At 40.2% G+C, this 22170-nt stretch overlaps 1 protein-coding gene across 1 annotated transcript in view; it reads left to right on the top strand.

Moving 5' to 3' along the window:
- Window positions 1-1568: 1568 nt before the first annotated feature.
- ZNF81 (zinc finger protein 81) overlaps window positions 1569-22170 on the top strand; it is a 36286-nt gene continuing 15684 nt past the window's right edge. The window contains 6 exon segments of the mRNA XM_072815724.1: window positions 1569-1637; window positions 1639-1773; window positions 1775-1841; window positions 1844-1977; window positions 3514-3640; window positions 10288-10383. Of these exon segments, the coding sequence (XP_072671825.1) occupies window positions 1569-1637; window positions 1639-1773; window positions 1775-1841; window positions 1844-1977; window positions 3514-3640; window positions 10288-10383 (628 nt within the window).

The following is a 22170-nucleotide window of genomic DNA, read 5'->3' as shown; positions in this document are numbered from 1 at the left end:
TGGTTATTTTTATAGTTCTTCTCAGTTGAACTATCCTATTATTCTTTCACTGTGAACATATTTTTCTTTATGTTCTTGAGCATACTTATAGATAACTGGTTTAAAATCCTTTACTGCTGATTCCAGCATTTGAATCAGTTCAGGGTCATTCTGATTGCTTTTCCTCTTGAGCCTCTTTTATTTCTCTTGATACCTTTCTCTCTCTTTCTATGTTGATTATTTTCAGTTGTATCTTGGTTATTGTGAATAATATATTGTAGACCTTTTGAATTCTGTTTTAGTTCCCCTAAGGATCGCTGAGTTTTTGTTTCATTTGGTTTAGCAAGCACTTAATTTGGCTGGACTCAAACTGGAAACTGTCTCCTCTGTGATGTGATAAATCAAATTTTAGTTAATCTGTGTAGTCAACCAGAGATTAGGAAGAGTTAACACACAGAATTTATGTACCTTTTTCTGTCTAAATTCTCCCTTGACTTTCTGATGGTCATGATGACTGCAAAACTCCCTGATTCTTCAAGTAGTAAGAGTGAAGTTTTTCTATTGGAATTTCAGTTAGCCTGCATAGCAGTGACTAGGTCTATTTACAAGTAAAAGGCTGTAAATTTGGTAATCACATCCAGTTCCATCTCTTCTTCTAATTATCAGTTCTCTTCCAGTAAATAGCTGATTTTTGTTGCTATTCAGCATCTCCAGATAGTTTTTTAAAAATACTTTGTTCAGAGTATAGTTATTATCTATATGAAAGTTGGCCTGATAAAATTAATCCAGTCATACTGGAACTTAATTATTGTTAATTTTTTATGTGGTGTAAAGTATTGGTCAAGGTTTGTTTGTTTTTTTTCCTCCAAAACTTCTGTCCATTGTTCCAGCATAATTTTTTGAAAAGACTTTCCTTTCCCCATTGAATTACTTTGGTGCCTTTGTCAAAAACAGTTGTCTATATGTGTGTGGTTCTGTTTCTGGACTCTACCCTGCTCCATTGATATATCTGTCCGTACTTAGGTCAATACAACACTGTCTGAAGTATTGTAGCTTTATAGTAAGACTTAACATTACATGTAAATCCTCCATACTATTCCTTGCTTTGGGTATTCTAGGTCCTTTGCATAGCCATGTAAACCTTAACATTTCCTTGCCTGTTTTTACCAAAAAGTTGACAAATAATTGAAGAAATAGAAGACAAATGAGTATGGTGATAGAAAATTTCAGCAACACTCAGCTGCTTTGATTTATATATTATAGAATACTACAGCCATCCACAGTTGAATATAGTTCTTTTCTAGGGACACATGAAACATTCTCCTAGATAGACCATATGTTAAAATCATACAGAGCATATTTTCTGACCACTATAGGATTAAATTAGAAATAAGCAATAAAAAAGCATCAAGAGAAAATGCCATATTTTTAAAGAATTAATTAAAGCAACAGTAGAGGGAGCTATGTAAAGTTAAAAGAAAAAAAGTATGCATGCTTCCTTCTAGAAGTTATAGAACACAGACAGATGGAGTCTTAGCTGCTGCCTTGGTCCTCCGCACCCCCGCCACTGCTGCCTACCACCAGCCAGCATGTTCTCTGCTCACTTCAACCAGGGCCCTGCCTATAGGTTGTCTGTTGAGGCCAAGAACAAGCTGGCCCCAGAAGTATGACCACCAGTGTGAGCAGGAGATTCGAGAGTGCATCGAGGAGGTGACAGGGCACTGCATCAGCAACAACTTGATGGACAGCCTCAAAGATGGCATCATTCTTTGCAAATGCATCAGTAAGCTCCAAGCCAGGCCCCATGAAGAAGGTCAGTGAGTCCACCCAAAATGGGCATCAGCTGGAAAACATCGGCAACTTCAAGGCATCACCAAGTATAGGGTGAAGCCCCATGACATTTTTGAGGCCAGTGACCTGTTTGAGAACACCAGCCACACCCAAGTGCAGTTCATCCTGACAGCCCTGGCTAGCATGGCCAAGATGAAAGGGAATAAGGTAAACATAGGGGTCAAGTATGCAGAGGAGCAGGAACTAAAATTTGAACTAGGGAAGCTAAGAGAAGGACAGAGCATCATTGGGCTACAGATGGGCACCAACAAGTTTGCTAGCCAGCAGGGAACGATGGCCTATGGCTCCCAGCACTACCTTTGTGACCCCAGGCTGGGCCAACACCAGCCTCTGGAGTAGGCCGCCATCACCAGCAAGGGAGCCAGCCAGGCCAGCCTGACTGTACTTGGGACCAAGTGACAATCTTCAAGTCAGGGTTAGGCATGGAGCATTGTGACATATTCAACACCAGTCTGCAGATGGGCAGCAACAAGGGGGCCTCGCAGCAGGGCATGACAGCGTATAGGCTGCTGTGCCAGGTCTATGACCCCTATGGCTGCCTGACACCTGAATACTTAGACCTGGGTGAGCCTGCCCACAACCACCACCCACCAACTACTACAATTCTGCCTGGGGCCCTGGGCCCTGGGCCCCCTATTCTGTCTTTCCTCCAGGGAGGCTGGCTGCTGCTCTCAGCAGGGCTGAGCAGGCCCCACCAACCCCCTCCCCCTGCATGGCATCCTCCAGCCCCCTGGCACCTGCCTACAGGGTTATCACTGGGAGGCCCCCTGGCACCTCCCTACAGGCTTAATACTAAGGGGCCCTCCTCCTTAGAATGCTTCAGAGTCCAACATCCAGCCAGGTATTCCCAGCAGCACCCAAAGGACTCACTGAGCAAAACTACCCCTAGCTGTCCCCTGACTCCCTCACAGGTGGGTACCCAGGACAGGAAGTTCCCCCTAAGCAAAACCCTCAGAACCCAGGCTCAGCCTGCCCCCACCCCATTCCTGCAGTGAAAGCAAACTGCATGCTCAGACACCCTACAGACACACATGGTTTGGTTTGCAATGACTGGCATTTGTGGATGTGACAGTGGCATTTCTAACACTAGCACTTTTTTTTCTCTTTCACTAGAGCACAATAAATGGCTGTAAAGTAAAAATAAAAATAAATGAAAGTTCTAGAATACAAACTTCCTATTTAAATGAACAACAAGGAGCACCTGGATTGCTCAATCAGTTAAGCATCTGCCTTTTGTTAGGGTCATGAACCCAGGGTCCTGGGATCGAGCCCTGCATCTGGCTCCCTGCCCGGGCAGAATACAGGCAGATGGAACCTGCTTCTCCTCCCTCCCTCTGCCTGCTGCTCCGCTGCTTCTGCACTCTTTCTCTGTCAAATAAATAAGATATTAAGAAAAAAAACTTAAAAAAATAAATAAAAATAAAATGAACAACAAAATAGGATCAAGGTCAAATCTTGTACAAAATTATTATTTTTAAAAAGAAAGACTGACTCAATGTATACAATGAATGGCAAAAATGTACGATGAGATATTTGTAGCTACACATTGCCTATACTAGGTATTTCATAGGCATACGGTATAAGCATGTTCTGGCAGAAAATCATTAAAACTAATTTCTTACTGATCCTCTCCCTATCCCCAGTGCTGACCATGTCACCCTGAACAGGATTGTATTGTTACAGCTCTCAGTGTCATTCGAGGATGTGACTGTGGACTTCAGCAGAGAGGAGTGGCAGCAACTGGACTCTACTCAGAGACGCCTGTACCAGGATGTGATGCTGGAGAACTACAGCCACCTGCTCTCAGTGGGTAAGCATAGCCCTCCTAAGAATCTACAAGGAGCACATTACAGGTAAAATTGTATCCTGCATGTAAAATAATGTTGGAAGTCCTAACCTCCAGTACCTCAGGATGTGATCTTTTTTGAATTAGGGTCTTTACAGAAGTAATCAAGCTTAAACGAGGTCTTTAGGGTGGGTCCTAACCCAGTATGACTGGTGTACTTAAAATAAGAGAAATCTAGACACAGAGACGGACATACACAGAGGAAAGACAATGTGAAGACACATAAGGAGAAGAAGATACCATGTCACTGGAGTGATGCATCTATAAGCCAAGAGATGCCTGGGGCCACCAGGAGGTCAGAGAGAAGCATGGGACAGTTCCTTCCTATTTTGAAGGTTCTGCTTCAAAAAGAGCATGGCCCACTGACACCTTGATTTTGGACTTCTGGCTTCCAGAACTGTGAGACAGTAAATTTCTGTTATTTCGAGCCATCTTGCTTGTGCTACTTTGTTATAGCAACCCTAGGAAACTAATACAGATTTTTGCACTTGGGAAGTGGGAAGCTGCCATAACAAATACTGAGAAAGAAATGGAGGTGGCTTTGGGATTGGATAATAGGTAGAGGCTAGAAAGGTTTTAGGTGCTTGATTGAAAAAGCCTAGAATGCCTTGAAAAAAAAATCACTGCTAGAAATAATGAACATTAAAGGGGCTTTTGGTGAGGTCTCAGATGGAGTGAAGAGCATGTTACTGGAAGCTGGAGGAAAGGAGATCCTTATTACAAAATGGGAGAGAACTTGACTGAATTGTGTCCTGTTGGGTGGAAAGTAGAAATTATAAGTGATAAGCTTGGATATTTATTTTTTAAAAGATTTTATTTTTTTATTCATGAGAGACAGAGAGACGTAGAGACATAGGGAAAAGCAGGCTCCCTTCGGGGAGCCCGATGCAGGACTCAATCCCAGGACCCCGCAATCAGGACCTAAGCCAAAGGCAGACACTCAACCACTGAGCCACCCGGGCATCACTAAACTTGGATATTTAGCTGCAGAAATTTCTCAGCAAAATGTTAAAGGCATGGCCTGTGCTTTCCTGTGCTGCTGACAGTAAAATGTAGGAGGAAAGAGGAACATTGGAGAGGAATTATTAGTAAAAAGAGAGAGAGAGAGAACCAGAACTTGAAGATTTGGAAAATGCTCAGCCTATCCATATTGCAAAAAATGAGATGGACTCTGAAAAGAACCCCAAAGATGTGGGCAACTAATTGCTAAAGAGATCAGATGTATGATTTGTGGATACCATCAACCATGTCATTAGAAATGCTGCCAGCTTAGACTGAAGAAGACAGGAAAAAATGAGGGGGCTGGAAGACATCTGGGATTCTACAGGTAGAAGATAGGCTGGGAAAAGTGTTTGGCTGTGCACACACATCAGCCTTCAAGAAGAGGGATGGGGATCCCTGGGTGGTGCAGCAGTTTAGCGCCTGCCTTTGGCCCAGGGCGTGATCCTGGAGGCCCAGGATCGAATCCCACGTCGGGCTCCCGGTGCATGGAGCCTGCTTCTCCCTCTGCCTATGTCTCTGCCTCTCTCTCTCTCTCTCTCTCTCTCTCTCTCTCTGTGTGTGTGTGACTATCATAAATAAATAGAAATTTTAAAAAAATTAAAAAAAAAATAAGAGGGATGAATGATTGACTCCAGGGAGGGTTCTGATCTTGATCTAGATCATGGATTACACTATACCTCACCCTTTGTACCCTGATGGGACTCGAGTCTAGTTCTAGGTCTAGAAGCAAATAAGGGTAGTAGGGGTAGGTCGTGAGAGAAATCACCAGTACCTTGCAAGGCAGGTACCTCAGAGAAGGCCACTGAGGGGTCCTTGGGCAAGGTAGGGGTTAATCTTCTCAGATGGGGGTAGGAGGGCTGCTTCTACTCATGAAGAAGGCTCATCAGAATTTAGAAATTCAGTGTCCTCATATGTGTCCATTCCAATTTTCTGGATCCCATTTCTTTTCAGTCAATTCCCTTACCTTAATAGCAGACACCTTGTAAGGTTGGGAATTCAACTTACGTTGTAATGTAGCCACCCACAGAATGAGACTCTAGATTTGCTTTTCAGCAGTATCAGTTCTGTAGCTACAGAAGCTAGGGGTTTCTTTCAGGACAGATGTAGAAATTTTCAGGTTGTTTATGCAGTGCTTGAGCTGGGAAATCATATCCTCTCACCACCCCAACCCCTTTGTCCAGCATGATTAAGAACAACCTGGCAAAAAAAGAACAACCTGGCAATCTTATTATGCTTGTAAGTTTGACAAAAATTTCTAAGGTGTCAAATACAAGGTCACCCAGAACCATGCCTCTCACAAGCATTTGATTAGGAGTATCAATGTGGTGATATTTTACACATCTCTTTTGCCACATCACTCCATGGACTATCTGGGCCCTCATTACTTATGGGAAATAGAGTCATTAGTGCCTTCAAATCTAATCAGAGTAGAGAGCCAATTCTAGAAACCCCATAACCCATTCAAAAAACTCAGTATTCTATTCCTCTAGTACTATTCTTCAAAATCTGTATTATGGTTCTCCAGAGAAATGGAACCCAGATATGGGTATATACATATACAGAGTGTATACACACATACACACACATATACATACACACATATGTAGAGAAAGACAGAGAGAGAGACAGAGAGGATGAATACAAATACAGAGTCCGAGGAAGAGATTTATTTTAAGGAACTGGCTCGCCTGATTGCAGGGACCAACAAGTCTGAGATTTATAGCGCAGGCCTGCAGGCTGGAAATTCAAGTGAGTTGATGTTGTAATCCTGAATGTGAAATCTGCAGGGCAGGCCAGTAGACTGCAAACTGAGACAAGGTGTCTGTGTTGCTGTCTTAAGGTAGAATTCCTTCTTTCACTAACCATTTCTTTTTTTTATTTTTTAATTTTTTTTTCTGTCTTCTCTTTTATTTTTTTATTTTTTTAATTTACTTTTTATTGGTGTTCAATTTACCAACATACAGAATAACCCCCAGTGCCCGTCACCCATTCACTCCCACCCCCCGCCCTCCTCCCCTTCTACCACCCCTAGTTCATTTCCCAGAGTTAGTCTTTATGTTCTGTCTCCCTTTCTGATATTTCCCACACATTTCTTCTCCCTTCCCTTATATTCCCTTTCACTATTATTTATATTCCCCAAATGAATGAGAACATATAATGTTTGTCCTTCTCCCATTGACTTATTTCACTCAGCATAATACCCCCCAGTTCCATCCACGTTGAAGCAAATGGTGGGTATTTGTCATTTCTAATAGCTGAGTAATATTCCATTGCATACATAAACCACATCTTCTTTATCCACTCATCTTTCGATGGACACCGAGGCTCCTTCCACAGCTTGGCTATTGTGGCCATTGCTGCTATAAACATCGGGGTGCAGGTGTCTCTGCGTTTCATTGCATCTGTATCTTTGGGGTAAATCCCCAACATCATTAACCATTTCTTTGTTCCCTTTGCCCACAGCAAACACCTCAAAAGACTGTGGTTCTTTACCTACTTCATTCTTTTTTTTTTAAGATTTTATTTTTTTATTTGAGAAAGAGAACACATGTGTGCATGCAAGAGGGCAGGAGGGGCAGAGGGAGATGAAGAAGCAGACTCCCCTCTGAACAGGGAGCCCGACACGGGGCTCGATCCCAGGACCCCGGGATCATGACCTGAGCCGAAAACAGATGCTTAACTGGCAAAGCTACCCAGGCACCCCCCAAAACTTCATTCTTAAAGGATCTGGGCCACTAGTAGTCCTGCTTGAATTGGATTGTTATAGATCCTATTGACTTTAATCACAGGGCACAAGTAGGGATTTCATGTATTCCAGACTTCCTTATTTCCATTGTGGGGTAGCAGTCTGATTTCCCCTGAGTCATCAGGATCACTCACCCCAGTAGTCAGCACAGTAACTCCTCTCTTTGCCTTTTTTTTCCCCATTAACAACATCCCCCACCAGAGGGTTACATTTATTGCAATTAACAAACTTACATTGATACATCATCATTTACTCAGTGTTGAACATTCTATGGATTTGGCTTTTGATTCAGAGACATGAGGAGCCCAAAGCATCCGGGTGGCAGACTTAACTTCCAGTTCAGTGGAATCACTACTGTATCTCCTGGCGGAAACATTCCTCCCTTTGGAACTAAGAGAACAGCAGAGTGTAAGGTCACAGGAACAGGAAGCAAATATTTTGCTAGTGGACCAGTAGAGGAGGTAGTGAATGGTGCCACTCCTGGCCCTGGGTCAATAGGGTGGGGGTCACCACTGGTAGGCTTTTGGAGGACAGAACATCAAGCCAATAAGAATTAGGAGAAGGGAGGGAAAAATAAAACAAGACAAAATCAGAGAGGAAGACAAACCATAAGAGATTCTTAATCACAGGAAACAAACTGAGGGTTGCTGGAGGGGAGGTGAGTAGGGGGGATGGGATAACTGGGTGATGGGCATTAAGGAAGGCACTTGATGTAAGGAGCACTGGGTGTTATATAAGACTGATGAATCACAGGGACACTTAGGTGGCTCAGTGGTTGAGCATCTGCCTTCGGCTCAGGGTGTGATCCTGCGGTCCTGGGATCGAGTCCTGCATCAGGCTTCCTTGCAGGGAGCCTTCTTCTTCTGCCTGTGTCTCTGCCTCTCCCTTTGTGTGTCTCCTATGAATAAGTAAATAAAGTCTGAAAAAAAAGACTGATAATTCACTGACCTCTACCTCTGAAACTAATAATACATTATATGTTAATTAATTTAATTTAATTTTTTTTTAAAGAATTACTCTCAAGCCTTAAAATTTTATGGAATTTACCTTGCTAGGTTTTGGACTTTCTTGGGATCTATGATCCTTTTTTTTTTTTTTTGAAGGAAAATGTAGAGGTTTTTTTTTTTTTCATATAGCATAACAGCCAGTGCTCATCCCATCAAGTGCCCCCCTCAGTGCCCGTCACCCAATCACCCCCACCCCTCACCCACCTCCCTTTTCACCACCCCTTTTTCGTTTCCCAGAGTTAGGAGTCTCTCATGTCTCCTCTCTGATATTTCCCACTCATTTTTTCTCCTTTCCCCTTTATTCCCTTTCACTATTTTTTATATTCCCCAAATGAATGAGACCATATAATGTTTGTCTTTCTCTGACTTATTTCACTCAGCATAATACCCTCCAGTTCCATCCACGTCAAAGCAAATGGTGGGTATTCGTCGTGTCTGATGGCTGAGTGATATTCCATTGTATACATAGACTACATCTTCTTTATCCATTCATCTTTCGATGGACACCGAGGCTTCTTCCACAGTTTGGCTATTGTGGACATTGCTGCTATAAACATCTGGGTGCAGGTGTCCCGGCGTTTCACTGCATCTGTATCTTTGGGGTAAATCCCCAGCAGTGCAATTGCTGGGTCGTAGGGCAGATATGATCCCTTTTTTCATTCAATTTCTCCCTTTTGAAGTGGGAATGTCTAGTTTATGCCTCTTACCATTGTGTTTTGGAAGCAAATAACTTGTCTGCTTTCACAGGTTTGTGCAGAAAAAAGCTGCCCCAAGATGACTAACACTCACATCACACCCATAATGAATTTGGGTAATTTAGATGATAAGATTTGAGACTTTGAGTTGGTGTTTAGATAGATTTTGAACTTCAGACTTGATGCTAGAATGATGAAGACTTTGGGGGATATTGGGATGGGGTTAGTATAGTTTGCACGTGAGAAGGACATGAATTTGGTGGGGAGGATCAGAGGGCAGATTTTTTTCTAAGATTTTATTTATTTATTCATGAGAGACATAGAGAGGCAGAGACAGAGGCAGCAGGAGAAGCAGGTTCCCTGCAGGGAGCCTGTTGCAGGACTCAATCCCAGGATCCCGGGATCACCACCTGAGCTGAAGGCAGACCCTCAACCATTGAGCCACCCAGGTGGCTTAGAGGGCAGATTTTTATGGGTTGAGTTGTGTCCCCCTGGAAAAAATATATGGAAATCTGAACCCCCAGTACCCCCAGAATATGACCTTATTTGGATATAATGTCTTTATAGAGGTAATCAAGTTAAAATGAGTCTCTTGGGGTGGGCCCTAATCTAATATGACTGCTGTCCTTATAAAAAAAAGAAATTTGGGCATAGAAATAAACACATATAGAGGGAAGAGTATGTGGAGACACACAGGGATATGATGGCCATGTGACTGGAGTGATGCGTTTAGAAGCTAAAGAACATTAAAAATTTCCAGCAAACAAGCTAGAAGATTCAAGGGAGAGTCTCCCTTATATCCGCCAGAGAAATCATAGCCCTACTAACACTTTGATTTCAGACTTGAAAGGCTCCAGCGGAGACTGACTTTCTGCTGTTTTGAGCCGCCCAGTTTTTGGCATTTTGTTACAGCCACCCTAGGAAACTAACACAGAGCCTCCATGAGAGTATTTCCATTCTGAGCTGCTGAGTAATCTGAGCCATCTGAAGGGTGTGCTGGTGGTGTCCTTTGATTAGCCTGAGATCCTTCAGTCCATTAACTTCTGTGATGACTACTCATTTTCCCAATGAAATGTGGTTACTTCTTCAAAAAAAAAAAAAAAAAAAAAAACAAGTGGAAAGCAGTTAGCCAGTCCCAATTCTATCATGTCCTATTAACAGGGTATGAAGTTCCCAAACCAGAAGTCATCTTCAAGTTGGAACAAGGAGAGGAGCCGTGGATTTTGGAGAGGAAAACCCCACATCAGAGCTGTTCCGGTGAGTGAGTACAACCCAGACAGATGGGGGACATGGAGACACTTTTCTTTTCCTAAAAGGCCTATGCCTTTAAAATGCTATTATTGCTACCTTCTTGAAGGATTTCAACTTTGGAAACTGCTGAAGAAGAGTGAACATTGGCCTTTTAGGTACCCGACTGCTCTCTCCCTTTATTTCCTGTGATCAGCTGTCTTTTTTGGCTGGCTTTCCTCCTGGGGAATTGCTACAATTCCTGCACTCAGGATCATATGCCAGGCTTCCTCCCTATAGATCTTGTTTCTTTGAATGTTCTTTCCTTCCATCACATTTTTATGCTTCATTACCTAAACCCCACCCTCAGAGTCTTAGATTTTTACAATATATACTGTCAGGTTTTAATGGTTTTGCCTTCTCTGAAAACCAGTTGATTGCCCCATTCCTGTTCCTCCAAGGACCTTTTCACTTTCTTCCTCCTCATTTTCTTCTTAACTCTAAGATACCAGTAAACTCATCCACAACCAGCCTCACTTCCTCTTCTCTTTGAAGGTACTACTTTCAGATACCTTACTCCTCTCCACCTCCCCTATTGCCCTGCCTCTCTCCCATCTTCTGACTTTAGGATCACTGTCACTTAGCATTTTTGTCTTTTTTTTTTAAGATTTTATTTATGTGGGTGCCTGGGTGGCTCAGTTGTTTGGGTGTCTGCCTTCGGCTTGGGTCATGATCCCAGAGTCCTGGGGTTGAGTCCCACATTGGGCTCCCTGTTTAGCATAGAGTCTGCTTCCTCTGGCCCTACCCCTGCTCATAATTTCTCTCTTTCAAATAAATAAAAGCTTTAAAATTTTTTATTTATGTATTTGAGAGAGAGAGAGAGAGAGCAGAGCAAGCACAAGCAGGGAGAAAGGCAGATGGAAAGGGAGAAGCAGACTCCCTACTGAGCAGGGAGCCCAACTCAGGGCTCGATCCCAGGATCCTGGGATCATGACCTGAGCCAAAGGCAGATTCTTAACTGACTGAGCCACCTAGGTGCCTCAGCATTTTTGTCTTTTAAATAAATTAAGTGTATTGAGGTCTAGTTTATGTACAGTAAAATGTATCTATTTAAAGTATGCAGTTTGATGAAAGCACATACTGGTTTAACCACCACCCTAATCACAATATAGGGAATATTCTGTCTCATAAAAATGAACCTCTGTGTCCCTTGCAGTCAGTATGCACCACCACTTTGGCCCCAGGCAAACCATTAAATGCTTTCTGTCACTATAGGTTAGATTTGTCTTTATTAGGGTTTCATATGAGTGAAATCCTACTGTAATACCCATTCGGGTCTGGCTTCATTTGTTCAGCTTAATGATTTTGTGATTCATCCATGTTACTGAGTATATTGAGAGTTTATTCCTTGTAAATGCTGAACACTATTCCATGATATGAATAGATTGCAATTTGTTTCTCTCCATACCTGTTGATGACAGGTGGTTATTATTTGGTTATTATGAATGCAGCTGTAGTGGACATTCTGGTATGTCTTTGACCATATGCTTACATTTCTCTTGGGTAAATACCTAGGAGTGGCACTGATGGGTCATATAATTGTATGAATGTATGATTGTCTTCGTAAGAAATTGCCAAACTGGGGCACCTGCGTGGCTCAGTCAGTTAAGCATTTGCCTTCAGCTCAGGTCATGATCCCAGAGTCCTGGGATCAAGCCTCATATCTGGCTCCCTGCTCAATGGGGAGTCTGCTTCTCCCTCTCCCTCTGCCCCTCCCCCCAGCTGGTGCTCGCGCTCTCTCTCTCTCTCTGTCTCATATAAATAAAATCTTAAAAAAAGAAATTGCCAAACTACCTTCCAAAATGGCTGTATGATCTTACACTTTCAGCAGCAGCACACGAGAATTTCTGTCACTCCACATCCTTGCCAACACTCACTGCTATAGATCTGTTTAATTTTTGCTATTATAGTGGATGTGTAATGGTATTTCATTATTATTTTAAGTTGCATTCCTCTGATGAGTAACGATAAGTATCATTTCATGTGCTTATTGACCATTTGTTCATTTTTGTTTGAAGCATCTATTCTGATATCTTTCCCATTTTTTAATTGGGTTATTTTCTTAATGAGTTTTCAGAGTTGTTTATATTTGCTGGATGTAACTCCTATGCCAGATATATACATTGCCAATATTTTGTTACAATTTATGGCTTTCACTTTTCTTACTGGTGCCTAAACAAAAAGCAAACATTTTGATTTTGATGGAGTCTAATTTATCATCTTTTTTTAAAGGATTTTATTTATTCACGAGACAGAGAGAGAGAGAGAGAGAGAGAGAGAGAGAGGCAGAGACAGAAGCAGGCTCCATGCAGGGAGCCCGATGTGGGACTCGATCCCGGGACTCCAGGATCATGCCCTGGGCTGAAGGCGGCGCTAAACCGCTGAGCCACCAGGGCTGCCCTAATTTACCATCTTTTAAAATTTTCTAGTGCTTTCTGTGATCTGTTTAAGAAATCTTTGCCTCCCATAGAGTCACAAAGATTTTCTCATGTTCCATAAGTTTTAGCATTTTATCTTTCTCAGTTTAGACCTACAAATCCATTTTTATCAGTACAACATCCACTTGTTCCAGAACCATTTGCTGAAGAGATTTTTTTCCCATTGCATTTCCTCGTCGTGCTTTTCAAAATCAATTGACTTTATATATGTGAACCTATTTCTGGACTCTTTATTCTGCTCAATTGATCTGTATGTCTTTCTGTTTTAAAATGTAGGTTTTAGGGGCACCTGGGTGGCTCAGTCAGTTAAGCAGCTGCCTTTGGGCCAGGTCATGAGACTGGGGTCCTGGGATCAAGCCCCAAGTTGGGCTCCCTGTTCAGAGGGGAGTCTGTTTCTCCCTCTGCCCCTACCCCCCATGCTCACATGCTCTCACACACACTCTCTCTCTCTCTCTCTCAAATAAATAAATAAATAAATAAATAAATAAATAAAATCTTTCAAAAATGTAAGTTTTAATATTATTTGGGTCTGGTGAGACCAACAGATCCAGAGATGACTGCCATTGAAAAGATAATTTGTAATTCACAGTTCCCAAGAGGAGGAGACCTGCCACACCATGCAAGGCCACACCAGGAAACACTAGGGTCCATCAGGAGGCCAAAGTTTTAAGGGGAAAGCATGAACAAGAGCCTTTATTGTTATTTTCATGGGAAAGAATGGGTGAAGCAGAGTAAGCAGGCTGGGGAGGCTGAGTATTGACTAGTTTGAGTCATTTCAGTGGGGCACCAGAGATGTAGGGACTGTCTCTAGTTACCTGATACCTGATACTGAGGTGAGGGCAGGAGGATGGTAGCTCAACCTGTGAAAGCTTAACAAAGGAGGAGAGTTGGTGACTGTGGGCTCTGGATTAGTTTGCATATGAAAGATGTGCTGTAACGGAAGTCATTTGCTATCTCTAGGAATTAACTAGCACTGAGAAAGGCAGTTTCTTCAGGATGAACAAGGAAGGCACCAGATGGTAGAGCATCAAGAATACAGAAATTACATAAAGAAGATGTGATATATAGAAAACGGTATATTACTCAGCTATAAAAAGGAATGAAATCTTGCCATTTGCAAGAACATGGATGAAACTAAAGAGTATTATGCTAATGTTACAGAAAGACAAATACCATATGATTTCACTCATATGTGGAATTTTTTAAAAAGATTTTATTTATTCATGAGAGACACAGAGAGAGGCAGAGACATAGGCAGAGGGAGAAGCAGGCTCCCTGCAAGGAGCCTGACGCAGGACCAGATCCTAGGACTCCAGGATCATGCCCTGAGCCGAAGGCAGAAACTCAACAACTAAACCACCCAGGTGCCCCTCAAGGTGGAATTTAAGAAACAAAACAAATGAACAAAGGGGAAAAAAAGAAACAAACCAAGAAACAGACTCTTAACTATAGAGAACAAACTGATGATTCTCAGAGGGGAAGTGGGTGGGAATATGGGTAAAAGAAGTGATAGGAATTAAAAAATTCACTTATGATGAGCACTGAGTAATATATAGAATTGTTGAGTCACTATATTGTACACCTGAACCTAATATATAACACTGTATGTTAACGATGCCGGAATTCAAATTAAAAACTTTTAAAAAAAATACAGAAAACAGTTAATATACTGTCCTTTTGGCAAACCCATATATTCTTTATTACTATAGCTTTTATAATGAGTCTTGAAATCAGGCAGGATAAGTTCTCCAACTTTACATTTTTTTTAAAAAAATGACTTTGGCTTTTCTAGGTCATTTGCATTTCCATATAAATTTTATAATCAGTTTGCTTTTTTTTTTAAAGCCTGCTGAGGTTTTGTTTGGAGTTGACGCTATAGATTAGTTTTAGGAGAATTGATATTGTTGCAATATTGAGCCTTCTAATCCATAAGCATGGCATATTTTCTGCATTTATTTAGATGTTTGATTTCTTTCAGCAGTATTTTATTTTTATTTTTATTTTTTAGCAGTATTTTATAGTTTTCTTTTGTTGTTGTTGTTGTTGTTGTTGTTGTTGTTGTTTTATAGTTTTCAGTGTAGAAATCTTCTGCAGGAATGCCTAGGATGCTCAGTGGTTGAGCATCTGCCTTCGACTCAGGGCATGATCCCGCAGTCCCGGGATTGAGTCCCACATGGAGCCCAGCATGTCCCAGCATGGAGCCTGCTTCTCCCTCTGTCTGTGTCTCTGCCTCTCTTTCTGTGTGTCTCTCATGAATAAATAAATAAAATCTTTTAAAAAAATCTTCTGCATCCTTCATTGAATTTATCCCTACATAGTTTTTTTAAAATATTTTATTTACTTATTCATGAGAGACAGAGAGAGAGAGAGAGGCAGAGACACAGGCAGAGAGAGAAGCAAGCCTCCCACAAGGAGCCCGATGCAGGACTCTATCCTGAATCCTGGGATCAGGCACTGAGCCAAAGGCAGACGCTCAACCACTGAGCCACCCAGGTGTCCCTATTCCTACATCTTTGATGCTTTTTGACACTGTGGTAAAATGACATTGGTTTTTTTAGTTTATTTTGGATTGTTCATAACTAGTATAAATTGCTCATGATAGATTTTTGTACATTGACTTTGTATCCTGAGACATTCCTACATTCACCTATTAGTTTTCTTGTAGGTTCTTTGAGGTTTTTTATGTAAGTAATCATTATCACTTTAGAGACACTTTTACTTTTTCCTTTCCAATTTCATGCTTTTTATTTCTTTTCTTATTTCACTAACACCTTCAGTTTGATGTTAGATAGAAGTGGTGAGGGCATGCTTGCCTTATTCCCAATATTAGAGTTAAAAAAATCATTCCATTCTCTATTATGTTTTTTGAAGCTGCCCTTTATCAGATTATGTGAGTTCTTTTTTAATCCTAGCTTGTTGAAGAGCTTTTTTTTTTTTTTAAATCACGGTTACATGTTGAATTTTGTCAAATCCTTTTTCTTCATCTTATTAATCATATGAATTGTTGCTTTTATTTTGTTAATATGTGAGTTGATTTTCAAATGTTAAATTAACCTTGTATTTCTGAGATATTAGTTGATTATAATGTATAACCTTTATTTTGTATATTGTTGGATTATATCTACTGATATTTTGTTTTAAAGTATTTGCATTTTTATGAGTGATACTGGTTTAGTTTTTTTTTTTTTGCAGTGTGTTTGTCAGGTTTTGGTGTTAGGACTATGTTGGACACATAAATGGTTGTGAAGTGTTCCCTTTTCTGTTTTCTGTAATAGTTTGTGTAAGATTGTTATTTCTTCTTTTACTGTTTCATGGAATTCACCAGTGAAACCATCTGGGCCTGGAATTTTCTTGATGGGAAAGTTTTATTTTATTTATTTATTTATTTATTTATTTATTTATTATTTTTTTGGAAAGTTTTAATAATAAATTCAATTTCTGGAAATAAATAAATAAATAAATTCAATTTCTGGGATGCCTGGGTGGCTCAGTGGTTGAGCATCTGCCTTTGGCTCAGGGCATGATCCTGGGGTCCTGGGATCAAGTCCCACATCAGGCTCCCCGCAGGGAGCCTGCTTCTCCCCCTGCCTGTGTGTCTCTGCCTCTCTCTCTCTGTGTCTCTCATGAATAAATAAATAAAATCTTTTTTAAAAAATCCACAAATTCAATCTGTCATAGACATAGAGTTACACAGATTTTCTCTTTCATCTTTTGTCAGACATAGTTGTATTTTTCAAAGAATTTGTCTATTTACTTTATGTTGTCTAATTTAATTCTGTTGTAGTCTGAGAATACACTCTGTATGATTTCTGTGTATGGTCTATGTAGGGGGATGTTCTATGTGTCTCTGAAAAGAATGTGTGTTCAGCTGTTCAGTGTTGTATTCTATAGTGTATAAATCGAGTTGGTTGCATGTTGTTGAAATCTATTGCTTAATGAATTGTATTCTACTTGTTCAATCAATTATTTATAATTTTAGGGAATAAAAACTGACAGATTTTAAAGTTGTTATAAGAACTTTATAAGTTAAAGTTATAGGATAAGAAAAGGCCCTAGAATAGCCAACATAGTCTTTAAAAAGAAGTGTTAAAGGATCCCTGGGTGGCACAGCGGTTTGGCGCCTGCCTTTGGCCCAGGGCGCGATCCTGGAGACCCAGGATCGAATCCCACATCGGGCTCCCGGTGCATGGAGCCTGCTTCTCCCTCTGCCTGTGTCTCTGCCTCTCTCTCTCTCTCTGTGACTATCATAAATAAAAAAAATAAAAATAAAAATAAATTAAAAAAAAAAAAGTAAAAAGAAGTGTTAAGATTTACTGTAAAGCTACAATGATCCAGGTAGTGTGGTTTTGATGTAAGGACAAACAGATACATAAATGGAATAGAAGAGAAAATCCAAAAATAGACCCACTACATATATGGACAACTGAGTTTTGTTAGAAGTACAAATACAATTCAGTGGGGGGAAAGGAATTTTGTTTTTGAACAAATTGAGCTAGAACAAATGGATATCAGTATTGGAGGAAAAATACCCTTGAACTCACACCATATAAAAAAATAACTTGAGTTTAATATGATTGAATCATTTCTATTAGACCCACCTATCTAAAAGATATAAATCCTGTTAACTATGAAAAACATACTTTAAAAACTACTGAAAGAAAGACAAATATCATATGATTTCACACGTGTGTAATTTAAGTAACAAAAGAGATGAACATATGGAAAGGGGCAAAAAAGAGAGAGAAGCAAACCATAAGAGACTCTAATGATAGAGAACAAACTGAGGGTTGATGGAGGGAGGTAAGTGAGGAATGATACCCATGGATGTTGGGTATCAAGGAGGGCACTTGTTATGATAAGAACTGGGTATTGTATGTAAGTGATTTCTCACTAAATTCTGCTCCTGAAACCAGTATTACACTATACCTTATCTAACTGGAATTTAAATAAAAATTTGAGGAAAAAAAAAACAACTGAAGACACTGGATAGTGACCAAACAAACATTTTTCTGGGTCATCTTATATTGAGTAATTTTGGATTGTTATCCCAAATATTATCAAGATTCTGCTATAATAACACCATTTTCTGTGATATTCTTCCGTGTTGTTGTCATAGTAGTCAGTTAACTCAAACTGGAGATGCTGCCTCACCTATGGTGGGTAGCAACTTAGATCTCTGTTCAGACTTCTTCTGACTTCTAACTCCTCTTCAAAATCCACTTGCTTTTGTTCACTCTACCATTACACGTTTTGTTTTGTTTTCCTAGAGAATACAGTTACTATCCATAGAGGACTTTTTTTAAGGAGCCTACTTCTCCATACTAGAGGTGGAAATTTTTTAATTGATTCTTGTACATTGATCCTGTATTCTGACACTTGCTGAATTCACTTATTAATTCTAGTGAATATTTTTGTAAATTCCTTACAAAGTTTTTGCATCAATTACCATGTCTTTTTATCATTTCCTTTTTAGTCTGCGTGCCCTTTATTTTTATTTTATCTTAAGGGCAAAAGCTTTCACTCTTTCAGCATTGAGTATATTAGCTGTGGTTTTCCTTAGATGTCCTTTATTAATTTGTGGCAATTTCTTTCTATTTCTAGCTTGGTGAAGGTCTTTAACATGAATGGATATTGGGTTTTCCAGATGCTTTTTTTTTTGCCTTTATTAAGATGAACACTTTATTCTGCTGATATGGTGAATTTCACAGATTTTCAGATGTTAAACTGACTGCCTTACTGGGATAAACATTACTTGATCATGATTATATTATCTATTTTATGTTTCTTGATCAATTTGCTAATATTTGGTAAGGATTCTTATCTCTCTGTTTAAATGAGGTATTAGTCTTTAGTTTTGGGGGATATTTTGCTTATAATATCTTTGACTTTTAGTATCATGTTAATGCTAGCCTCATAAAATGAGCTGTGAAATTTCATGCCTGCTCTATCTTCTGAAAGACTTTATGTAAAACCGCTATATTTGCTAGGATTTTTAAATCTTCACTCCTCTGTTTTTTTATTTTGTATAAGATTGCTTTAAATTTTATAATTTTGGGGCATCTGGGTGGCTCAGCAGTTGAGTGTCTGCCTTTGGCTCAGGGCGTGATCCCAGGTGCAGGGATTGAGTCCCACATCAGGCTCCCTGCAAGGAACCTATTTCTCCCTCTGCGTATGTCTCTGCCTCTCTCTGTCTGTCTCATGAATAAATAAATAAAATCTTTTAAAAAGATAAAAATAAATTTTATAATTTTTCTCTAAATATAAGATAAAAATACACCAGTGAACTCATATGGGTCTGAAGTTTTCTTTGTGGGATCACTTTTAATTTCAAATTCAGTTTTTTGTTTTTTTTTTAATTTATAATAGTCACACAGAGAGAGAGAGAGAGAGAGGCAGAGACACAGGCAGAGGGAGAAGCAGGCTCCACACACCGGGAGCCCGACGTGGGATTCGATCCCGGGTCTCCAGGATCGTGCCCTGGGCCAAAGGCAGGCGCCAAACCGCTGCGCCACCCAGGGATCCCCTCAAATTCAGTTTTTTAAAGATTTTATTTATTTATTCATGAGAGACACAGAGAGAGATAGGCAGAGAGAGAAGCAGGCTCCATGCAGGGAGCCCAACGTGGGACTCGATCCCAGGACTCCAGGACCAAGCCCTGGGCCGAAGGCAGATGCCTAACCACTGAACCATCAAGGGATCCCCAGATTTTATTTATTTATTGGGAGACAACCAGAGACAGGCAGAGAGACAGGCAGAGGGAGAAGCAGGCTCTCTGCTGGGAGCCCAATGCAGAACTCGATCCCAGGACCCTGGAATCACACCCTGAGTCAAAGGCAGATGCTCAACCACTGAGCCACCCAGGAGCCCCTCAAATTTCTTCAATAGATATAGAAATATTCAGATTTTCTAGTATTCTTCTTGTTTTGATTATTTGAGTTTGTACATTTTATCTATGTTACCAAATTTTTGGCATGTGGTTTTTTCATAATATTCCTCTATCATTGTTTTAATGTTTTTTGTATCTTCCACAATGTACTGTCTTTCTCTGAAATTGATAAAACTTCAGTTCAACAGGAATATATTAAAAATCTATATTTTTGTGCACTTAATAATGTAGCTTCAAAATATATAAAGTGAATATTGACAATGCTAAAAGGAGAGATAGACAAAATGCATAATTATAGTTGGAAAGTTTAACATACCTATCTCTATAACTAATTTTTGTCTATTTACAGACGAAAGAATCTTTAAGGATATAGAAGATTTGAGGGCCACCTCGGTGGTTCAGTCGGTTGAGTGTCTGACTCTTGATTTTGGCTCAGGTCATAGTCTCAGGGTCATGGGATCTAGCCCCACCTTGGGCTCTGCACTCAGTGGGGAGTCTGCATGAGATTCTCTCTCTCCCTGTCCCTCTGTCCCTCTCCCCCCATTCATACTTTATCTCTCTCTCTCTCAAATAAACTTTAAAAAAGATAGAAGATTTGAACTTGATAAACCAATATAACCTAATTGACATACCATAAGTCACTGCATCCCACAACTATAGAATATACATTTTTTCAAGTGCATGTGCATACTGAGCAAAATAGACTCAATTTTAGGGTATAAGACTTATTGCAACAGATTTGAAAGGATTGAAATCATATGCTAAATGTTCTCTAATTACTATTGAAATAAATTAAAACTGAACAGAAGACAACCAGAAAATATCCAAATGTTTGAAAAGTAAGCAATACACAAGCAAATATCCCGTAAGTCGAAGAAGAAACCACAATGGAATTAGAAAATGTTTTGAGCAGAATGATAATGAAAATATCAGGAGTATCTAGGTGGCTCAGTCAATTAAGTGTCTGAGTCTTGGTTTCTGCTTGGGTCATGATCTCGGGGTCAAGGGATCGAGCCACTGTCAGGCTCTGCACTCAGTGCAGAGTCTGTTTGAGCTCTCTTTTTCTCCCTCTGCCTCTCCTGACTCTCTGCCCCTCTCCTGACTCTCTCTCCCCCCCCATAAATAAATAAAATCTTTAAAATAAATAAAATCCAAAAATAATAATAATAAATAAAATAAAATAAATAAAATCTTTCTACAAACAAGCTCCCAGCCCGCATGTCTTCATCAGTGAATTCTTCCTCTTATTTAAAGAAAGAATAATACCAATATTATTCAAGTTCTTTTGAAGACAAAAAGAGAGAGAGTGCACTTCCCATCTCATTTGATAGTAAGTGGAACTATATTAGATTGAAGAATTACACTTCTCCAAAAGATATTAAGAAAGTAAATATGAAACCACAAACTGGGAGAAGATAATTACAATACATAGATTTGATAAATGACTTATATTTAGAATATATAAAAAAACTCTTAGAAATCAAAAAGAGAAAGGCAGGGATCCCTGGGTGGCGCAGCGGTTTGGCGCCTGCCTTTGGCCCAGGGCGTGATCCTGGAGACCCGGGATCGAATCCCACGTCGGGCTCCCGGTGCATGGAGCCTGCTTCTCCCTCTGCCTGTGTCTCTGCCTCTCTCTCTCTCTCTGTGTGTGACTATCATAAATAAATAAAAATTAAAAAAAAAAGAGAAAGGCAGACAACCCAGTAGAAAAAGAAATGGATAAGAGATATGAACAGGTACTTTTATTTTTTTTAAGATTTTATTTATTTTTTCATGAGAGACACACAGAAAGAGGCAGAGACACAGGCAGAAGGAAAAAAAGGCAGCCTGTGGGGAGCCTGATGCAGGACTGTGGGACTCAATTCCAGGACCCCGGGATCATATGTTAAGCTGAAGGCCGATGCCTCAACCACTAAGCCACCCAAGTGTCCCGAACAGGTACTTTTAAAAGAAATATCCAAATAAATGGTCATTATATATGAAAAAGTGCTGGGGCAGCCCGGGTGGCCTAGCGGTTTAGCACCACCTTCAGCCCAGGGCCTGGTCCTGGAAACCCGGGATCGAGTCCCACGTCAGGCTCCCTGCATGGAGCCTGCTTCTCCCTCTGCCTGTGTCTCCGCTCTCTCTCTATCTGTGTGTGTGTGTGTGTGTGTGTGTGTGTGTGTGTGTGTGTGTGTCTCATGAATAAATAAATAAAATCTTTAAAAAAGAAAAAATGCTGTGCATCGCTGCTTATCAAGGAACTGAAAATTAAACCACAGTGGGACAACCCTACACAGATACATACATATAAAAGAATGGATAAAATTAGAAAGACTTAACAATATCAATACTTACTCGAGTATTTGGAGCCACTGGAATTTACATACATTGATGGTAGGAATGTAAATACCTTCAACCACTTTGGGAAACAGGCAGTATCTACTAATGCTA

This window comes from Canis lupus, chromosome X (assembly GCF_048164855.1).
Source record: "Canis lupus baileyi chromosome X, mCanLup2.hap1, whole genome shotgun sequence".
Lineage (NCBI taxonomy): Eukaryota > Metazoa > Chordata > Mammalia > Carnivora > Canidae > Canis > Canis lupus.
Note: the sequence above shows the minus strand (reverse complement) of the source record. Positions and strands in the feature narration are given on the sequence as shown.